The sequence below is a fragment of the Scophthalmus maximus genome, chromosome 9 (genome assembly GCF_022379125.1).
Source record: "Scophthalmus maximus strain ysfricsl-2021 chromosome 9, ASM2237912v1, whole genome shotgun sequence".
Taxonomy (NCBI): domain Eukaryota; kingdom Metazoa; phylum Chordata; class Actinopteri; order Pleuronectiformes; family Scophthalmidae; genus Scophthalmus; species Scophthalmus maximus.
The window spans coordinates 9095001-9108631 of NC_061523.1; the positions used below are offsets into that span (position 1 = coordinate 9095001).

Sequence of the window (13631 nt, forward strand, 5' to 3'; positions counted from 1 at the left end):
TGGAACTCCGGCTCCCGGGGAAAAATGAGGAGCGATCTCTCCCAAGTGGGGCCTCTCCCTGAGCGACGGCGGCACAGTGCGGATTCCCCCTGACCCACCGTCTCCCTCCTCCAGGGTCCATTTGTTCTAAGAAATATTTAACGACAGGGGCAAATATGGCTGATATGACATGCACACACATCGGGCAGATACTGACGAGGAGGATGGGACGATGCACGGAGTGGGCTGGAGATGAATTTTTCAGCGCACTGAGATGTTCTATTTGAATAAATCATGACACTTAAGATAGACATGGGGGCAATATAGAGGTGCTCGCCGCTACTTTGAGGAGTAGCACTCCAAAGGAAGGGAGGGAAGAGTGCGTGTTTGTGTGTGTATGATGGGTGTGTATGATGGTCTCCTTCTTGTTGTCATCTGCCCCCATGCTCCTGTGTGTTTCTGCATGTTTTCTACTGTGTTTTATCTTTTTTAGTCAAGGTTTCTTCCAATGAATCTACCTATCTATCTTGTATTAGTCTGGCATGGGAAACTGGATGTTTCTCTCCCAGTATGTCTTAAGTGGGCCACTGCAGTCTGGTGTCCGAGGCCCAGGGCCAGGCCCAGAGACAGACCTGGTTGTAGATTATTAATGTCCCCCCCTGTGGAGCCAGGCCCCTCCCCCACCCAGTGCCCCTTACACCCCTGGGGTCAGCCTGCATGGCTCCTGGTGCAAGGCCTCCCTCATAAATCTCCCTAAATTAGTGTGTGTGTGTGTGTGTGTGTGTGTGTGTGTGTGTGTGCGTGTGCGTGCGTGTGTGTGTGTGTGTGTGTGTGTGTGTGTTCTTCCACACTTAAACATATACTACAGACGGAGACAGGTTACCATGAAAAAACAAGCCAGTCAGGCTCTTGGCTGAAGTGTCAGTGATGCATGGCGGAAAGAGCGAAAGAAAGAATTGCAGAGAAAAGAAAGAAATGAGAAATGAAACACAAGGGGAGGAAAAGAAAATACACAAAACGGGGGTTGGGGAAGATATTTGATGCTCGGGGAGCGCCAGACATCGCTTTTGGTTTGGTTTCCTATTTATCACTCTCTTTTCTGTTTCTTGTAACATTATATTTGCTTACAAATATTCACACTTAATTTCAACTCGCCTCTGACTCCATTAGAATGGATTTACCGAACAAATCTTAATGCTTAACTGCTAAAGTGCAGCGTCTCCCGTCCCGCTACCTGTCTAGATGAGTTCAACATGTCCCACGGTGGTAACAGGCGTGGGGAAGTGCTGTTGTGTCACTTAGTTAACCCCCGAGACAAATGGCTCCCCTCTGGAGCACAGTGAATTACACACCTCATGAACCATATTAGGAGGCAGACACAGTGCTTTTCTTGTGGAGATGATCTGTGCGGCAGAAATGGATGGAGGGAGAGGAAGAGGAGAAGGCTGAGTTATGGCATCATCACCCACAGCCACCTTTTACAGCGCAGAGCAGCGAGAGAGGAGAGGAGGGGTGAAGAGTAAAGAAATGAGGCGCAAAGATGGACAGCGCAGTGTGAAACAAAAGGCTGAAATGATGAATAAAAGACTGAGGGAGACTAATGTTACCCATGCAGAATTTGACAAGGAAACTACTCTTTACCTCATTTGTGGCTAATGTAGGAAAATTATTAGGAAATATAACAGAATTGTCCCTCGGAGGCTTCCTTGCTGTTAGCTAATCACATAGACAATCTTTATCACTGCAGTAATAATATTTAGATGCTACAGGGATTACTTAAAAGTTGTGTTATAATTGCTTTCCTTGTTTTGTTTTTTTATGGGCAGAGGGTGATTTTGTGTTTAATTGCTCCAAAGTGACAAATAAGGCCCGTTATGCTATGATGAAAGTGTGAGATCATTAAATTACTACGGCGACCGGCTGCATGTGTTTATTCGCTCACTTTTTTTCCGCTGTTACAAATGTATGCCACGAGGGCTTCAAGAGGCCAAGCAGTTATTTACACAAATTCACTTCCACAGCCATTCCTGGATTCGGGGGTAATTACGTGAGAGCAAAATGGTTTTATTTCATTTAATCTGGTCGGTGCAGCAATTTGCACTGGTAATATTTGTTGCCGCGGAGTTTGCACAGTAAAACAGCTGGAAACCGGCAAAGAGTCCTGCCTGCAACAAAGAAAAAAAGGCAGAGGAGGCAGTGATCATAACAAGAATCAATGCAAGAGACAGTATTGCAGAAAGAGTGAAAAATCAATGCTTTTAGATGAGATGAGGCATGAGGTACAACAAATACATCTTTGAACGACCACAAAAGCAATTAGTAACTTTTTTTTAAATATTATATTAACTATTTTTTTTCAAATCTTGTTGTTCACTTAACTCTTAACAATCTGTTTATGTACTTTTATTTTATTGTATCTCACAACAGTTCCTCCGGAGGTTGTTGAAATCTACAAATTTCTGGAAAATATACAGACCTGACCTCAGTGATGATCATACAAGTCATGATACTGTATACATACTGTAAATGTGACCATGTTTTTGTTAAGGTGGAAAAAAAAAAGAAATTAGACAGGGAATCATGATTGTTATCCTAATGGGATTACAAATCGATGTGTTGAACCCCTTTGGTAAAAAATAATTCCCTCACAATATCCTGTAAGATAAAAGCAACAATCCACTGACTGCACAACAACACGTATCCTCCCACCAAACAACGTGTTGCCAATAAGGCTGCATCGAAACTAGTTAACAAGTGAGCCGAGAAGAAGAAATAAGGCACGGTAAAGGATAAACAATTTAAATGTTCATCTAAAGGTAACAGATAACCAGCTGAAACAGCTCGTCTGACAGGGATGTGGGGGTATATTGGATTATTTATTTATTTTAAGATTATATTAGCTTTTTTATTTTGATTAAAAAGTGAAGTAAAAATGATAATAGAGAGCTGAAGAGAGCAAACGAGGGAATTACGGGCGATTGTCAGCTTTCTGTCCATATTTACTGGTCAGCTGTCAATCAGATTATCCATAAATCCCTGTGGTAATCTCTATGCAATTGCATATCAACACGCACACCTCTTTGCCCACCCCACCACCACCACCACCACCACCACCACACACACCCACACCCACACACTGTGTTGAGCCATGTAAATGTGTTAAATGACTCCAGCCCTCGCCTCGCTCCCGGGGAGATGAGATGGAGCACAGAGGAATCAACATGCTGCAGTTTTGTAATGTTTCCGTGCGGCTGACTCCAGACACCTTAAGTCATGTAAATAATGGATCAGATGAGCCACGCATGCAGGAGATCGAGGGGACACACTGACATATGGCACAGCAGATGAGGCGTGCTGACGTTCTTCCTTCTTCTACCCCCCCCCACCCCCTTTCTCCCTCTCTCCACAAACTCTAATATTTAACCTCCTCATTTGGTCACCTCTGACTCCGGTGACCCAAACTTTCCTCCTTCCACTTATCCATCATCCATCCATCATGAATACCTCAGAGGAGAAGGACAGCAGGGGAAAGAGCAGAGTCGATGAATTAAACAGGAGGTGCAGCGAGGAAGGTGGAGTATGTTGGACAAGTGGATGTAGTCCACAGCTGTCTGCGAGGCTGCTCTCTGACCTCGAGGAGATAAGAAAGTTGGAAGACCCTCAGCCGGTGGGGTCCAACAGCCACTGTAGAAAAAAGAAAAGAACTCCATCTCTCGGCTTCATGAATTATTGAGATATTGGCCTACAGCTTCTAAAATATACAGGAGGGTGGTCTGCCTCTCCTTTCGGATTTCACGTACTGTCTACCTCGTTCTTCTGTCTATCTTTCTATCACTTTCTCCTATCGCGTTCCATCTCCGTCCCTTTCTCTCCCTCCCTTCCTTCCCTCCAATTCAGCCTCTTGTGCCAGTGAGATCGTAAATCAGAACACAAACAAAGCTGAAGAAAAAAGGGGGGGGGGGGGGGAGAAAGCACCAAAGAGAAAGACAGTTTGTTATTCGGATCATAAGAGGCTTTTTCTTCTTTAGTTGGAGAGGAGTGTCTACCACTAACCAGCTGTCATGCATTTAAAAGTTGTCAAGGATAAATTCACGAGTCCTTGTGTTACATCAGATGCTTGTAATGCGCACAGCGGTAGGCTGGCCCTCGGAATGAGACACAACTCTGGTCTGTCCATTTATCTTCTCCACGCTCTTTTTTTTTCTTCTTCCCCCACATGAAGCAATTGTCCAATTGTCCTGCTTACTGTGTTTCTCTGTGTGTGTGTGTGTGTGTGTGTGTGTGTGTGTGTGTGTGTGTGTGTGTGTGTGTGTGTGTGTGTGTGTGATGCGTTCGCTCGTGCATGATTATATCTGAGGCGGTTGGCTCCAAACGCGCTGCCCAGTGCAGAATCCTAGCCATAACAAATGAACAGAGGGGAGAAAAATAAGACATATGAAAGAAAAGCTGAGCAAAGGAGTGATTCTCTCTCTGGCTGGTGGAGATCTGTATTGTAAGCAGTTTCAGCTGTCAGCACTTCTTTGAGCTACCTCAAAGGCAGGAGGAGGAGGAGGACGAGGGGGGGGGCAGGAAATGTTGTAGTTTTTATTTTCCCCCTTTTGAGGGGTTCCTGTTTATTTGTACACGGCGCTGTTTATTTTCCCGGTTCATTTGATATAGGTTTTTTTTGGGGTTGTTTTTTTTTCAGAGAGACAGACAATGCAGGAGGGAGTTTGAAGAGATGTACAGTTCTGTGGTTTCACTTAAAGGAGAACTTGTCAGCCTTCAAGCCTCGGGGTGGGGCTAGGGAATATATTGTCAGCCGTCCCCTTTCTGCTTTTCAGCCTCCGGTGGCCCCCCCACCCCAACCCCTACCCCTTCCCCACCCCCCGACACACACACTCCCCCCATTACTCCTCTGACCCCCCCCCCCCCTCATTAAGTATTGATGTGGGTAGCCATACTTGCCATCTCAGCCTATTAATAATGCATGGCAGGTGCTGTTGATGTGGTCTCTCACACTGAGATTGAGAGAGGCAGGGATGGCAACACTGTGCTGCATAGAAGCTACGGTGCAACCTCCGTCGCGCGGCACTGTGGCTTCGGGTGGGCGGAGGTGGGGGGTCCTGCGTCTACCCTGGCGAGTTTATGGCAAGCTGTGACGGCAGCTCGGAGATGGATATACAAGGTAGCATCTTCCTCCGTATCCCCGAGCTGTTTTGACATAGAAAACTGCCTTCGCCATAAACAACTGACGGATGAGGATGGAGCGGCGCATGAGCCTCGTCTGCCACGGCTGTTTTATTAGTGGTTTTGTTTGTTTGTTTGTTTTCTTGGTTGTGGCTCACATTGTACTTTCACTGATAGACAAATGCTCTTCCAGTAAGCTCGTCTGTTTCTCTCTCTCTCTCTCTCTCTCAGGTTCTTCCTCAAGTTCTTCCTGAAGTGTAACCAGAACTGCCTGAAGAATGCGGGGAACCCTCGAGACATGAGGCGATTTCAGGTGTGATTCAACTGTCTGTGTGCATACAGTAGAGCATGGGCCCAACTCTCTGTATTTCTTTTGTCACAAGGTGCTTTTTTTTTGGGTGGGGGGAGTCACTGAAGGGATCTGAACAGTTAAATCTAGTGACAAAGAAGCGTGGCTTGAAACACCCCCCTGATGACGTAACAGAAACTGTGCCAATTCATTTTCAGTGGGGAAAGTCCGCCGGTAATGTGACTTCACATCTCCACACCAACTTGGTCTTAACAGTGCACTATAGCACACAGCACTGCAAGTAGCACGAGCCATGTCAACGTTTCTTCAAGCAGATTTATACATGAATATAAAAAATCATCTTTTCTTCAAAACATGTCTGTTCGTCTACTTTACACTTGTTTAAAGCAGCCATAATTGATATGTTTATGATAATAACTAATAATTCTGGATCAAATGGCGATATCAAATGTAAAATCGTGCATCCGTAGTGATGAAGCCAAATGAGCAAACGTGAGATCTGGAGTTCCTGATAGGTTAGAGTTGTCTCGCCCTCTGGTTCCATCTGTCGTTCTCCCTCTTCTCAGGTGGTCGTGTCGACTACGGTGAGCGTGGAGGGTCACGTCCTGGCCGTCTCCGACAACATGTTCGTGCACAACAACTCCAAACACGGTCGCCGGGCCCGAAGGCTGGACCCCTCGGAAGGAACGCCGTCCTACCTGGAGCACGGTATTAGACAAAATACCCAGACTCTGTCTCCCAGCTGTCTTTTGTGTCTCCCTCACTTTCTTTCTCTCTGTTCAGCTCCCCTCGGCCCCCCTCCCTCCCCCGTCTGGCTCCCCACTCAACCCCTCTCTGTCTCCGCTCAATCCTTCTCAAACCTGCTCTTTCTTTCTTATCTCTCTCTCTCCCGCTTCCTCCCCGGATTCTCACTTTCCTCCCTTGTAGGGTTTCCAACTCGTGCTCAGAGGGGAGAGAGTGGTAGCTAGTGAGTCTCTTGTCTCTCCCTTGTGGCTTGCTCCCCTCAGGTCTCTGCCTCTGGGCCTTCTACTCTGCCTCGCATAAGCACTATGTGTCTTATGAGGTCTGTTCTGCTTAAAGCCAACACTGGCTTTATTTCCTCGGAGACCTGCTTTTATCCTCCAGCCCTCCATCACTCCCCATCCCTCAGGTTTTCAAACACACCCATGCGCATACACACACACACACACACACACACACACACATACACACACAAAAAAAGTCCATGCACACACATACACACCCCCACGTGCACAGTCAGACCCAAACCTTTAATACTTCATAATGACATGTGCACATGATTTAGGAGCCCGCACTGATTCCCAAGTCCCTAATCCAGTTATTTTCTCATTTCGATTTCCCAGACATTGAATAAGAGAAACATATTTTTTTTCTTCTTTGAGGAGAGTCAACCTCAGGGATGATAATGACAAAAAAACTAAGAAGGGATTTACATGATGGCCTACAGTAGATTGCATTAAGATTGAATGTTATGGTTAAGTCTTTCTAATGACTATTCTCCGGGGGTAGGTGGACCAATTGTCCCTGCGACTGGTCTCACAGACGATTATAAAAGTTCACAAAGACGAGACATATTGGAGATGTCAGCGAGACTTGGATCTTACACAGAAAGAAGAGCACTGGCAGTACACTAACAGATGTTCCCTGCGTCAGAGAGATTTGTTTGGGAATTTCCTCTTCTCTGATATTCTATTCTCCTGATGACGGGAGTTAGACGGATGAGGAACGGGATCGAAAGAACAAGACAGAGTGGGGAGATGGAGAGATGTACTGTGGGCGCGATGAGAGGAAGTGGTGAACGTGCGCAATGGCATAAAGAAAAGGCAGAAGTTTCCTTTTGTTTTCCCCCTTTTCCCCTCCTCTCTTTATCATGTTTGTGAGTTTGTGTGCGGGATACACAACTTTGGGGGCCCATTTCAGGCGGTAATAGATGAGCAGTGCATAGATTTGAACAGATGGCAGTGAGGAACACCCCAAAGTATAATCCTATCACATGGATTCACGTTCCACCATCTGGTTAATCCACACACACACACACACACACACACACACACACACACACACACACACACACACACGTGCACATGGAGCGCACATAATATCAGCGGCTGTGAAAAGGAGGCATCTTAGGCCATGATTACGGCCACAGATTGCTGCTCGGTGAACGTTGATCTCTGCGGGCGTGTCGGGGGGCTAAATATCATTCCAGCTTGTTGGGGAGGATCAACAGAACAGGGAGTCAGGCAAAGAGCAAAGGCCAGGCTGCAGGGGAAAAAAAGTCAGCCTAGTCTAAAGTGGATTATGCCGCTTTACAGAATTACAGCATGTCTGACAAGCTGCATATCTGTTAAGGAGAGGAGATTTAGCTTGTATAAACATGTATTTTCCCGTTGCTGTTCTTTTCCTCAATCTCCTCCAGTAATCTTCGAGTCCATAATACCAACAGATAAGGACAAAAAGCACATTGAATGCCGGTTATTGAAAATGCGCTTTGTTGTTGTTATTCCGTGTACTCTGTCTGATAAAATATGAAGAATATGCTTTAAGGGGAAAAAACACTGAAAGCTTACAAAACAAATTAGAAATATACCAAGTGGGAGCCTGAACGGGCCTGTGTGGTCACGCCGTCAGCCGCCTGGCGCTGATGGAGTGACGCATATACGTGAAACAGACAGCTGAGCGAGAGAGCTAAGTGTTTGCTTAATGAAGGCGCCGTATTCAGAGGGCAGAGCCACTGTTGGCTCTGCTGTGCTCCCCGGTCGCGTGGCCTTTGATCAGACACTCAGCACACCTGACATTTACACGCCCGCACGCTTTGCCACGTGTCATAAAACAAGCGCACCGCCGCTGCCCTCATACGCAGGGCAGGGGTGATGTTTAATAACGGGGTGCGTATAATCACTCTGATTAGTATTCCTCGCTTCCCCCCCCCCCCCCCCCCCCCCCCCGACCCCTGGGAGAGCGGAGAGAGGAGATCTGTGTGTGTGTGTGTGTGTGTGTGTGTGTGTGTGTGTCTGAAAAGAGAGGGACAGAGATGGAGAGGAGACGTGAGGGACTGTACACGGTGCCAATAGCAGAGACCTTTATGGGCTGTCATTAGGTTAGTTAACGTCTCATCTATTTTGTCTGTGAATCTCGCAGCAACCCCCAGCATCAAAGCCATCAGCCCCAGTGAAGGCTGGACCACAGGGGGCGCGACGGTCATCATCATCGGGGACAACTTCTTTGACGGCCTGCAGGTCATCTTTGGAACCATGCTGGTCTGGAGTGAGGTTAGTCACCTTCTGGTCAGCTGAAAGACCGTGTGCATATGTGTGCATCCTGACCACATTTTGAAATATTCAAGAGAGGCCTCCTTACTTGATTCTGCTGTTCGGTACTGTACTACTTTTTTAGCTCTGGGCCCCTTTATAACCAAGTAATGTCCACTTCGACACAGCCTTGGTGAGGGCATGACGTATTTTGCTTTGTCTGAAAAAGATTTAAATACAGTGAAGAGGTGATTGTGTGTGATATCTCACAGGAAATATGAAAAAAGACAAAAGAAGCAAGTTCTAATATGCCTGACGTTAACCGATATCCTTTTTCCCCCCAGTTCATCAAAGTCAAATAAAGAAACAAAATATTGGCTGGTTACAGCTACTCAACTTTATGTGCATCAAACTTGATTTGTTATTAGTTCATTAGTTCAGATTCAATTATAATGAAAACCAGCCTTACAGGCTTGTATGAGAACTATTTTACAGTATGAACTGCAGCCTCCTGCTTTCTCATTTCTCTCTTATTTCTGTCACACCATTCCTCAGCTCCCTCCCTGTCTTTTATTATATTAGTATCTGCCTCGTTGCGGTGTGCACACTCTACGGTATGAATCTCTTTGTAAGGAGCATCTGCCACATGACTAAAATGTAAATGTATGTGTGAAATTGAAGGTCAGCGAGCGGCGCAGCTAAACAGCTTTCTCTTTAGTAAAGAAATAATTCTATAAAAAGCTCCTATATTATCTCGCGGAGAGGTGAGTGAGGCCAGACAATAGCAGAATGAAAGCCTGGCTAAGTGAGCAATGAAAGGGACAGTTAGATCTACACGCACACACACACACACACACACACACGCATACACACACATGCACACACGTGCACACTCACACTGTACTGGCAGCAGCATTGATAGCTTTTGAGCGCCGCTAGCTTTGAGTGCTAGTTCACTATAGCGTGCTGAAAACGAGCACTCATCGAGGTCTCATCTGTGTTTTGTCTTGTTGCCGTTTTCCTTCAAAGACCCTTCAGCATGCACACAACACACACACACACACACACACACACACACACACACACACACACACACGTGGCAAGTGGGCTCATCAACCATACTAAGTGAGCCCGTTTCAGACGCAGTGGTGCTTTAATGTACCTAACGGCAGCTAGACAGCCTCGGCTGACAGACACAGAGATGGTATTATATGTTTTGCTTATAATCGTGTAGCGGATGTATGCAGAGGAAGGTGTGTTTTATTCATAAACAGATAACTGCTTTTGAACCCCTCCTACAGATTCCATGTCAGCACTGATAACCATCCTGAGCCTCACAGTGACATTGCCTCGGGCGACGCATCCACCCGAGGGCTTTAGCACCAGCACAGCCTTTTCAGACTGATTATACAGAGAGAGAAAGTCAAAAGCTGCACAGGAAAGGTCCGGGGCGAGCCGAGGAAAAGTCCCCCGAGCGCGTGTTTAGGTGTGGAAGTTTCATTGCATTAATCTCTCTGCCCTCTCTGCCTCTCTGTAGCTGATCACACCCCATGCCATTCGCGTGCAGACTCCACCCAGACACATCCCCGGGGTGGTGGAGGTCACGCTGTCCTACAAATCCAAACAGTTCTGCAAAGGCACACCTGGACGCTTCATCTACACAGGTACGACCTATATTATATACTCTAACCGACCAGTTATAATAATCCACTTTTACCCATCAAACCATCTCCTGGATTCTACAGACAACATATCCTTCACCTAGTTCAATTTGATTTGGCAGTTTGCAATATCCACTAAAAGCTGTACAGTTTATGAACTGTAATTTTCTCTCTGTTTTTTGGAGAAAAAATGTGCATCCCGAACAATAACGTGACTGAATATTCCAGTGGAACAAGGCCACGGACCAGAGGAGGGAAAGTGTTTGCTCTCCTTTATGAAGCAGGTGAAGGTCAGGGGGAGGTTTAACCTTTTGATTAGTGGGATTATTGAGATTTAACCCTGTCAAAGACGTGATTCAGAAAGGAAGAGGTCCGTGCGGAGAGTGCGATTTTTTGAGTGCAGTGGCATGAATAGCTCGAGTGTTACATCAGACCATATCGGTGCAGAGTTATGGCCGTGCCACGGAAGGAGCGGCAGAGAGAGTGAATGTGAACCGGTGATTAACCAATGCGAGGCCACAGGTCCCCGGGGAGATTGTGAATCACATAAATCTGTCTGTAATCTCAACCACTGATAGACTTAGGCTATAAGCTCCAACTGGAATTGCCAACATTTGACAAAATCACAATTCAGAGAAAGTGTGTGTGCACTGTATTGCAGCCATGCATTTTTTTGCATCTTGCGCATGTCCTAATTACTGTGCATGGACAGAATCCATGTCCATGCGTAATTATGACTGTGTTTGTGTATGTATGGGAAAGGCCGCGATAGGCTGCCTGTGTTTGATTTCTCGTACGTGTAAATTTGCCCCAAGCGCGCACGTGCACGCTGACAAGTAACCGCATTACTGAGACAGAGGGCAGATGGGTGGGCAGCCTTTGCCATGCCAGAGCTGTCCAACAGCCAGCGTTCTGCCAAACTCACAGAGCATGTGTGTACATAAGTGTGTGTAGGTGTGTGCGCGCAGGCCTTTAAATGTGCCAGACATGTGGGAACCGTATGCATAATCGCCCTATCTCTTCTCAGCCCTTCCACTCTTTCACCTTGTCACATCCACTTATTCAAAACTTGGTTCTTTGAATGAATTCAACGCCTCCTCTCTCCTCTCCCTGGCTGCCTCTGGGCTCCTATGGTGGCACATAGAAGAATCTCAACAGGTGAGAGGTAGCAAGAGGTCACCGACTGGGAGCTGAACACACTGTGATGCTGCTTGCCAAGCGCTGGCACCTTCACAGTGACACAGTCAACCGTGTCGAGGCAGATATCCCAGTTTTACTCTTCACACACACCTTACTTCAGCCACTGCTCTGCTCCCTCAGTGGGTATTTGTAACTCTCCCATGGCTCCTTATCAGCCCCCCCTCCAAATCATTTCACCTCATCCATGGTGAGGAGGAACCGGCTCACATTTTGCCATCTTGAATTGAGAGGCAGGAAGCAACGGGAGCACGGGCAGAGCATTTGGATGGTAAAAAAGGCAATTGATGAGAGACAGAGAGGTAGACAAGAAAGAAGAGAGGGATGGGATGGAGGGATGGAAGGATGGAGGATTACCATGGGCCATGTTGCCCTCCTGGGTCTGTTTGGCACCAGTTTGAGCCCAGTTGCCAGTGGGTACTAATCATGGAGGATTGGCAGCACTGCATGGCAGCTGGCAGCCAGCACACACACACACACACACACACACACACACACACACACATCAACACAGCCCCATACACTCACACACATGCATACGCTCATACATCACATGTGCACGCCGGGTCGCACACACATGCGCACACTCAATTGCATTGGGGACAGCTGGCATTGCTAATCAACTTCTGCTGAGGAGAGGAAAGCGAGCAGCTCACAGACCTAATTAAGTCAACACATACCCAATACTGCTGCTACTGCTACTTTGCGAACATACCCAACACACACACATAACCCATCTATAGGTTAACCCCGCCCACCCCACCAGATGATCATTGCACAGCCTTTGTTGAATGGGGGGGGGGGCAAAATAAAAGATCCAGCTGTAGTTCAGGACAGAGGAGACGAGCCCGGGACTTTTGGTGCAGAGGAGACTCGGAGAGGAGCTATTACAGTAATGTGTCCTCTGCCGTCTCTGAGGACTCCTCTGCTATTAGACTTCAGAAAGCTCCAATTAGACTCATCAAAGGCAATTAAGCTCTCCACTGATAAGAATAAAAGAATGTTTTTTTTTTTTCATTCTCTGCTCTTCCTCTATCTTTTTATCCCCTTATCCCCCTCCTGTTCCTCTCTCTGCCCTCTGCCTTACCCAGCTCTGGGGGCTGAGAGCTCTCCCTAATCTCTCCCCCCCTCTCTCCCTCTCTCTCTTCCTCTGTGTCTCATTATCACCCCCCTCCCCAAAATGCATGTTTGGTTGTGTATCACCTTTTACTGGATTGCTGTCTTTGTAACATTCATCAGAGAAGCTCTCCCTTTTCTTTTCTCCATGCAATATAGAGTGGTAATACTCTCTGTCACTGGGACCCATGTTCGTGTGTGTGTGTGTGTGTGTGTGTGTGTGTGTGTGACACGGGGATACTGGCCATAGATTGGGGGGAGTTGATGAATCACCCTTGTCGTTCAAAAGGCAATCCCTCCCTCCTCAGTATGCAGCCTTGTCTGCTTAGTGCTTCCACCACAGCCTCTGCTGATATTAAAAGGCTCTGCTGGCTCACATTAAGGCCGGCACCATGCGCGCCGACACGCAATCCACGCACACGCACGCACAAACATTAGGGGTAGTTTTTCAGCTCTGAGTGCAGATTAGGTGTGTAGGAAACATCACTCAGCTGTGGCGAGGAGGAGCAGGAACAGCGAGGGGAAAAAGACAAAAGTCAAGAACAGAATTTAAACCAGGCGGGAAGCTGCTGATGTGTCTCTCCCCGCTCTCTCTCTCTCTGTCCGCCTCTGAGCTCCAAATTCATTTCAGGAGTGGAGGACGGACTGTCAGTTGTCTGTCATTTTATAGACACCGGAGTGAAACAAAGGTAAAGCAAGCACACGTGTTGTAAGCAAAAATATGCTATTTAAAGTTTCAATTCATTTGATTAGGCTCAAATTAAGCTGTTCCTCAGAGTGATGAAGTCAGCTTGGCACACACACACACACACTGAGCCCTCAGCCCTTTCAAATTCATTTGAGGATGATTTTGTTGATCGCATGACTTGGTGCATTTTGTGTGATTATCAGGGACAAAAATCTGTTCTCCCCTTTCGCTTCAGATAA

The 13631-nt window shown here is 46.8% G+C and overlaps 1 protein-coding gene across 2 annotated transcripts in view; it reads left to right on the forward strand.

Moving 5' to 3' along the window:
• ebf1a (EBF transcription factor 1a) overlaps positions 1 to 13631 on the forward strand; it is a 56143-nt gene that overhangs the window by 25718 nt on the left and 16794 nt on the right. For both annotated transcript variants that reach the window (XM_035649980.2, XM_035649981.2), the window contains exons 7-10: positions 5380 to 5461; positions 6025 to 6166; positions 8621 to 8751; positions 10268 to 10394. In XM_035649980.2, the coding sequence (XP_035505873.1) occupies positions 5380 to 5461; positions 6025 to 6166; positions 8621 to 8751; positions 10268 to 10394 (482 nt within the window). The remainder of the gene's footprint in view (positions 1 to 5379; positions 5462 to 6024; positions 6167 to 8620; positions 8752 to 10267; positions 10395 to 13631) is intronic.